The sequence below is a fragment of the Macrosteles quadrilineatus genome, unplaced genomic scaffold (assembly GCF_028750875.1).
Source record: "Macrosteles quadrilineatus isolate MER2022 unplaced genomic scaffold, UCM_ALF_1.0 Scaffold_1149__1_contigs__length_15116, whole genome shotgun sequence".
Classification (NCBI taxonomy): Eukaryota; Metazoa; Arthropoda; class Insecta; order Hemiptera; family Cicadellidae; genus Macrosteles; species Macrosteles quadrilineatus.
In genome coordinates, this window is record NW_026543742.1 from 1 (window position 1) to 8909 (window position 8909).

General features: G+C 37.1%; 1 protein-coding gene across 1 annotated transcript; it reads right to left on the reverse strand.

Annotated features, from left to right (window-relative positions):
• Nucleotides 1-4179: 4179 nt before the first annotated feature.
• Nucleotides 4180-5493, reverse strand: LOC128982736 (UPF0449 protein C19orf25 homolog). The gene is made up of 2 exons (XM_054401675.1): nt 5238-5493; nt 4180-4449 (listed from the first exon to the last, which is right to left on the reverse strand). Exons 1-2 carry the CDS (start codon nt 5347-5349, stop codon nt 4241-4243), a joined length of 321 nt encoding a protein of 106 aa, XP_054257650.1. The 5' UTR covers nt 5350-5493; the 3' UTR covers nt 4180-4240.
• Between the last annotated feature and the right edge of the window lie 3416 nt (nt 5494-8909).

The following is an 8909-nucleotide window of genomic DNA, read 5'->3' on the forward strand; positions in this document are numbered from 1 at the left end:
CAGCAGTTGAAGGTTTCTGAGGAATCCAGACCCTATTTGACTATAAATACCCATTTGGGTTTGTTTAGGTACACTAGGCTACCTTTTGGTATTTCATCGGCTCCGTCCATCTATCAGTCGATAATGGATCGGGTGCTTCAGGGTATTCCCAGTGTAGGCTGTTACATTGATGATGTAATCATATCAGGCTATGATTTACAAAGTTGTAAACTTAGAGTTGAGCAAGTTCTTTCTAGATTACTAGATCATGGTATAACTGTAAATGAAAAGAAGTGCAAGTTTTTTGAACCTAGGGTAGAGTACTTAGGTTATGTGATAGATGAACAAGGGTTGCATCCCATGTTAAGTAAAATTGAAGCCTTGCAGGAAACTAGGCCCCCTCAAAATGTGAAAGAGTTAAAAGCCTATTTAGGTTTATTAAACTATTATCATAAGTTCATTCCGAATATGTCAACAAAGCTTGAACCATTGTATAGGCTATTGCAAAAAGATGTTAAATTTATATTTGGTGAAGAGCAAATGCATACCTTCGAAGACAGTAAGACTTGGTTAAAAAAGTACAATGTTTTATGTCATTATGATCCAAAAAAGGAACTTGTGCTTTGTTGTGATGCAAGTTCAGTAGGTGTTAGTGCAGTAATCTCAAACAGAGAATCAGATGGTAGCGAGAAACCGATACATTTCGCATCTCGTACTTTGTCGAAACATGAACAAAACTATGCGCACATAGAAAGAGAAGCGTTAGCAATTGTGTTTGGGTTAAAGAAATATCATAAATACTTGTATGGACGATCTTTTATTTTGCAAACAGATAACAAATCTTTGTCGATCATACTGCACCCCAGTAAAAACATACCCGCAATGGCAGCAGTTCGTATGCAGAGATGGGCATTGCTTCTCTCGTCATATAATTATAAGGTAGAGTATTGTAAGGGTACCGACATAGGTCATGCTGATTTTTTGTCTCGCTCGCCCTTGCCTAATACGGATGATCCTATTAGTTGTGAAGTAAATTATTTATCTCCTACTCGATGTAAGCCTTTGTCTGCATATGACATTGCTGCCGAAACAAAAAAAGATGTTTTGCTTTCAAAAGTTTTGGATTTGACTTTGGTTGAAAAGGAATTAGAACCTTTTTTCAAACGTAGAAATGAGTTGTCTATTGATCAGGGTTGTATTTTGTGGGGTAACAGATTGATTATTCCATATAAGTTAAGGAAAGAGGTGTTGGCTCTCTTACATGAAGAACACCCTGGCATACTTAGGATGAAAATGTTGGCACGTAGTTATGTATGGTGGCCTAACCTTGAAGATGATATTATTAATGTTGTTAAGTATTGTCAAGTTTGTCAATTATCTCAAAATGCGGCTCCTAAAGTCCCGCTAACCCCTTGGTCTGTTTCTACCCGAAGGTGGGAGTGTTTGCATATTGATTTTGCTAAGAAGGACAATAAGAATTTTCTTCTTGTCATTGATAGTTTCTCAAAGTGGACTGAAATATTCATTATGGATAGTACAAATGCTAGTTGTACGATAGGTAAACTGAGAACATTGTTCTCAAGCTATGGTCTACCAGAGAAAATTGTATCAGATAATGGTCCTCCTTTCAGTAGTTTAGAGTTTGAAAAGTTTTGTGAAATGAATGGAATCAAATTGATCCATAGCCCACCATACCATCCGTCATCAAATGGAATGATTGAACGGTCGGTTCAGACATTTAAGAAAAGTTTGTTAAGGTCACTTATTGAAAGTAAATTTCTTTCAAAACAAAATATCAGTTTGCAGCATAGAATTGATAATTTTTTGTTCGCTTATCGAACAACTCCTCATTCTTTTACTGGCCAAGCTCCTTCTGAGCTTTTTCTCAAGTGTCAACTGAGAACCCGTCTCTCTAGTCTTAAGCCAAATCTGTGTAATAGTCTTAAGAAAAAGAGATCTGATATAGCTAATAGGCTAGTTAAGAATGGTAGGCAAACAAGATGTTTTGTGCCAGGTGATAACGTACTTGTTCGTAGTGTCAGGGGAGAGGAAATTAAGTGGTTTCCAGGTGTGATTGTAAGAAAATTAAGTAATGTAACTTATACAGCTCAGGTTAAGGACCAAACTAGGTTTGTTCATGCAGATCACCTCAAGCCATATTTTTGTAAACCAGAGTCTAGGTTGTTAACAAAAGTAACTGCTCCCATGTTCGTGAGCCCTAACGATGTAACTGATAGAAGTCAGAATGTTGACAGTCCTAAAAGAAATGTCGCAATTTGTAGTCCTAAACAAAAAGTGTCTCCTGATAAGTATGCAAGACATGATGAACCTGTAGAGCAGACACTTGGTAATGATCAGGCTAGTAAGCTCGCTAGATCGGAGGAACCTGTTCAGATGTCGTTGAGCCAAGGTAGGGCTGTTAGAAACAAGAAGGCTCCTGACCGATTAAACCTATGAATTGTAAATATTGTTTTGTACCGAAGAATTGCTATATTGTTGTATTAGGCTATATTATATTGTTTTGTACTGAAGAATTATTTTTGTTAGTGTAAGATGTTTAAATATTATTTAATTTCAACAAGTTTGTATACAGTACAGTGTATACAGTAGAACATGAAAATTGGTTAATTTTGATTTAAGTTGTAAGTTGTTATTGTCTTTACCAGATGTAACTTGAAAGTTGTGATTTTAAATTTTTATTGTCTTCATCATTTATGTAACTTGAAAGTTGTTGTTAGTTTTAGTTTCTTCTGTCTGTATAAAAAAAATATAATAATTTAAAAGGGCCTAACTCAACAGTTATATTGTTAAATTTAGTTATGTTGTGAAATTCAATTATTTTGTTAAATTCATGTGGAAGTTAAATTTTTATTTTGCTACAAGCCTTGACATAAGGAGGGGAGAATGTTATATATGTATACTTAGATCTTTACTTAAAGTCAATTTGCTTTGTCATGTTGGTTACATGCGAGGATAACGAGAAGGTTGTATTTCCTCCTTCTTCATATAATGGTTCTCTCAAGATGTAGACGTCAAAATGTGCTATCTTATTTATGTTTTAATAAACATGTATTGTTTGGCCAATGTGAAGTTCTTATTCTATCCAACAGCGCTAAGCGACGATATATCGTGCCGGTGCGACTTTCAATCACGTGAGTTTAAATGAGCATATCGGTTTACTCGGTTGTAGTTTCGAAACAGCGATGGTTTCTTTCGATTCCTCATATGATCAAGGCCCGATATATCGTTCCTTAGCACTTTTCGGACGAAATAAGTAAATAACTCTAGGGTTTTTTTGGGAAACTACAAAGAAATATTCAAGCATCGAAAGGGTTATACAAAGATCTCCTCTTAGAGTTATTTGCCAAGAACTTAGTGTCTAGTCCTACTGACTTTCCGTGCCCTCGAAGAAGCCAAGAGATCTATCACTCTGTGATGCTTTTTTGTGGGGAACACTAAAGGAAAGGTGTTTCATGCCATCACCACTGAGTATCCATAATCTTAAGCAGAACATAATTTCTGTTTAAATGGTATCACTCTACAACAATGTTCAGGAATGGTTGAAAAAATGCAAAGACAAATGGAGTATGTAATAAACAATGATGGAAAACATATAGAGCACTTAGTTTTATGGTAGAATATGTTTTTATAGCTAATAAATAATAATTTTGCTTTGAAATGATGAGTACCTTTTTTGGGCCACCCTGTATAGTGTAAATATGCAGGTTACGAATCAAATTAAAAATAATATGAGGACAATCTGCAGATTATGGTCTCCAACAAGCTACTGTCGCGACGGAGCAAACTGGTTCAAATCCAGACCAGCACTGTCTTCTTTCTCCTGATAATCTGGAAATATTAGATTTGTTTTGGGGATGAAGCTGGAAGTTGTGGAATGTTTACATATAAAAACATCGTTGAATGCATAATATTGACCAAGTGCTAGTGATACTTTAATACTTTTCAATGAAATGGCGACCATACAAAGGAGGTATTTTAAGCCAAGTATGAATGGAGATGAGTGTAGGATGAGTGGCGCGATAACTTTTAGTACCTACACTCAAGTGGTGGTGGTGGTAAAATTGCACCAAGAGATAGTGGGTTAGGTGTACTTAAAGGCAGTTGTTATATGTGTAGACTCTGGAGTAGTAACGTAATAGAGACATACAATGCTAGAGGTATCAAAGAAGAATAAGCTGCTAAAACAAGATCAAAATAAATATTTTAATTAACAACATAAAATCAAATAATTCATTTACCATCATGATTCCAAAGCTTTAGCAGCTTTCAACTTGATGGATTCGGCCATTTCTCTGAGCTCGTCACGATTCTTCTGAACTTCCTGTAACTTCTGTTCAGTTTCCTTTAATAGGTTCTTGAGCGTATGATTAGCTTCAATAAATTCCTTGACTGATTCAAATTTTAAATCCAGTTCTGAACATTCCTCAAACATTTTCTTACTAGAACCTTCTGAAAAATAAACACTAAATACTATTAATAACTAACTGTGTTTGGAATCAGTTGGCCTAATTAATTTTAGGCTAGTTATGGTAATATGCTGTATCAAGAACTGATTGTCTTCGGAACTAAAATGAAAAGCGTATAGAAACAGACATCAGGAGAAAGCTCTGAATCTGCTGGAAAAAACTATACCTAACTCGATCCAGTTCAATCCGATTCAGTCAGTCCCAGAGCCGTCGCCGTAAACAGTGTTTGTGAGTCGCAAAAGTGAGTCGACACATTACACTACAGTGGATGTGTTATGAGTCGCTTTTACGACACATAACACTCGGAGGGTTAAATTCTCGGTTGCTGAGTTATCGCTACCTACCGTAAATGTAGTGGGCCTAAGCCATAAAATTTGCCCCCTCTAATACAAGGCTGCAACGTTGGGTTGAGGCAGCGTCACACCGCCTGGCGTCTTGCCGTGGTAATAACAAATGTGTAGCCTTAACATAAACATTGTGCAGATGCTCCATTATGAATTAGTGCAACAGCTTTTTCGGTAGGCTAGGACGGAACATTCCCTTTTTCTCTATTAGAGGAGGCTATGAGTAAACTTATACGCTTAGGCCTAGCCTAAGTGAAAGTTCTGTAAGTAAAATTTTGTAGACCACACAACTCGAACCAAAATTTAAAAAATAAGGTTAGCTATCCCCAATTTGTATCTGAGACAATAGCCTATCTTAGTGGGAGTAACAAGTGAGTTACAAATCTGAATAGGTACAATAATTCGATATAAAATTGCACACACTTACCAACGAATACTGGATCATTAGTGGCAGCCCCTTTGATATCCTCTATTATTTGATCGTTTGTTGGAGGCACAGGCAAAGGAGGGAAAGAAAGCTCACTTTTCTTCTTGAACATTTTTAAGTTAACCGGAACTTCAAACTAATCAAATCCTAGTTTAGAAACAACGGTTTGTAATCAACACTTACATACTAAGATTTTTAATAGACATAAATTTGTCTAAAAAAATATCAAAAATGATGTTTTTTTTAATGAGGTTATGTTTATGTTATTTTGTTATTGTTCTGTTCCATGCCGTGATGTACTTTTTCTAGTTTGTTCTTTCGGCAGACATAGGTAGTTGTCATGTAGCTTTATACACTAGTTCAGGTCCGTGAAGTTAGCCCCCCCCATAAAGCTAGCACTAACAATAAACAATAAAACTAGTATTAATGGTTAGTGCTGGTTAGTGCTTCAACTCCCATCGTAAGTGCTCTTACGGTTCAGGAGCTATAACCAAAAAACTGTGGGTGGGGCCAACTTCACGGAAGTTAGCCCCCCCCCAGTAGTAATATGTGAGCACTAACTTTCAAAACTGTACCAACGGTTAGTGCTTCGTTAGTGCTGGTTAGTGCTTCAACTCCCATCGTTAGTGCTCTTACGGTACAGGAGCTATGACCAAAAAACTGTGGGTGGGGCCAACTTCACGGAAGTTAGCCCCCCCCCCCCCCCAGTAGTAATATGTGAGCACTAACTTTAAAAACTGTACCAACGGTTAGTGCTTCGTTAGTGCTGGTTAGTGCTTCAACTCCCATCGTTAGTGCTCTTACGGTTCAGGAGCTATAACCAAGTGAAGTTGGCCCCACCCACAGTTTTTTGGTCATAGCTCCTGTACCCTAAGAGCACTAACGATGGGAGTTGAAGCACTGACCAGCACTAACCGTTGGTACAGTTTTGAAAGTTAGTGCTCACATATTACAACTGGTGGGGGGCTAACTTCCATTAAGTTGGCCCCACCCACAGTTTTTTGGTTATAGTTCCTGAACCGTAAGAGCACTAACGATGGGAGTTTAAGCACTGACCAGCACTAACGAAGCACTATCCGTTGGTACAGTTTTGAAAGTTAGTGCTCACATATTACTACTGGGGGGGGGCTAACTTCCGTGAAGTTGGCCCCACCCACAGTTTTTTGGTCATAGCTCCTGTGCCCTAAGAGCACTAACGATGGGAGTTGAAGCACTAACCAGCACTAACGAAGCACTAACCATTAATACTAGTTTTATTGTTAGTGCTTTTATGGGGGGGGGGCTAACTTCACGGACCTCACAAGTTCGTCTATACTTTAGTACTTTAGTCAGTATAATATTATTATTAATTGTTTCCTACAGTGGTTAATGATAATAATTTTTGTACATGTGAAACAAGCCGACTTATTATTTAAACGTAGATATTTTAGTTTGGTTGTTCATTAGCTGTTTTTGTTACAGTATTTTATTTTTGTTCAGTTCGCCGACACTTTAAACCTAACATGGGCTCTTATGGGGAATAGATTTAAAGCCTTAATAACCTAACGTAAGTAACTGCTATTTTTATCCCTGAGCAAATTGTCTTTTAATAACTCTCTGTAGACCATAATCCAACTTTTAATGTTTGTGCGCAAAGAATCGGCTTACGTAATCCTACTAATCTATATATTAATTTGAAACTGTTTTTCTTTGTGACAGCTAATTTAAGATTAATCAGTGTGGCAGATTGCGTGTAATAAATATAAAGGTTACTTACAGTCTTCGCAATCCTGTTAATTGAGCACTACGGCCGTTTCGGAGATAACTCCATCGTCGGGTGCGTAGTCATTATACACTAATCTGAGCTATTTACATATTTACATTTTTTACGTGGTTTCTTCATTTTCATTGCGTCAAAGTTTAATAAATAGTACATACAACACAAAACACGGAAATGTTTTCGTGTCGTGTCCGTGTTTTGTGTTGTATGTACTATTTATTAAACTTTGACGCAATGAAAATGAAGAAACCACGTAAAAAATGTAAATATGTAAATAGCTCAGATTAGTGTATAATGACTACGCACCCGACGATGGAGTTATCTCCGAAACGGCCGTAGTGCGTAATAATATAATAACAATTAACAGGATTGCGAAGACTGTAAGTAACCTTTATAGCTAATTTAAGAGAACGGCTGGGCGTAGAAACTCGGTAGAGGTGTCTAAAGAAAGGGCTTGGTCTGTAGATAAGCCATCAAAAGAGAAACGTGGTAAATTCCCTTGGGGCTCTGCCCCAGTGGCCTTTAAATTCCCATCCCATGTTATTCTTATGGGGGAAAACGGGTTTTTGTCACAGCTAATTTCAGAGAACGGCTGGGCGTAGAAACTTGGTAGGGGTCTCTATAATTTCGATTATATCTAACTGTTGTGTAAATCGTTGTTGTGTACATCGTGAATATTTCCATAATCTTTGAGTCGACTTTTATAAAGTCATCGGAAATTATGACCGTTATTCGTTTTAAAATAACGCCTGTTTAGCAATTGCTCGAATTCGAGCAACAGGTACACTAGTATTATAAATGTGAAAGTTTGTGTGTTTGTTTGAAGTTCAAACACGCATAAATTACTAGTCGGATTGGGCTAAAATTTGGCAAAATGATAGCTCAAATTCCAGATTAACATATACGCATATTTTTATCTCAAAAATCCTTTCGGGCTCCTCCTTAGTGGTTCTGTTGTTCACGTCCATGTCACTGGCCCGGCCATAACGGAATTAATACATAAGCATTATGCTAATATTTATTACCTATTTAGTACCAACAAACACAAAATTAGTACCCCATGCGGATGCGGTACCGCGCATTACTAATTAATTTAGGATTCCAGGCCAGTGACACGCTGGCCCGGCCATTTTCGAATCTGATCCTAATATGTATACCATCATTTAGTACCTATTTCGTACTATTTTGTACCTCCATTAATATAATTTGTACCTCAAAGAAAACCAAGCTACGGGCCCTTAAACTGTACAGGTCAATGACCCCTCAGCCCGGCCATATCGTAATTAACCTGTAGCTTGTTGTGCTATCTGGGAACTAACATATTTTGTTGAGAAGGCCATGTGTGTGTAAAATATTTAATGTTTAGTGCTTGTCTTACTGTCGGTATTGGACTGGGACGGTGGGGAGTATTTCAAAAGTTCCAAAATCGGAAGATCCAAAGAATATATTGCCGATCGGAAGTTCCAAAATCGTAAGATCCAACGTTTATATTGCCGATCGGATGTTCCAAAATCGGAATTTCCAAAGGTTATTTAGCGGGTCGGAAGATCCAAAATCAAAAGATCCAAAGAAAATATTGCCGATCGGAAGTTCCAAAATCGTAAGATCCAAAAGTACAGTCATAACTAGAAGTACAAATTTATTTCTTAAAGTAAACTTATGAAATAGACTGTCCTTTTCACTTTGGAACTTGTGATCATATGCCGGGTCGGAAGATCCAAAACTCTAGTAATCAGATCGGAAGTTCCAAAACGCTAGAACTGTTGCGTCTCTCAGATTGAAGGCGTTTAAACACACGTCGTCACCAGCAACGTTAATGGTTATTTGTTTTGTTAATTGATATTTTAATTAATATTTTTGTATTAGTATTTTCAAGTACACACACTTAAATACACACGCATTCATACATACAT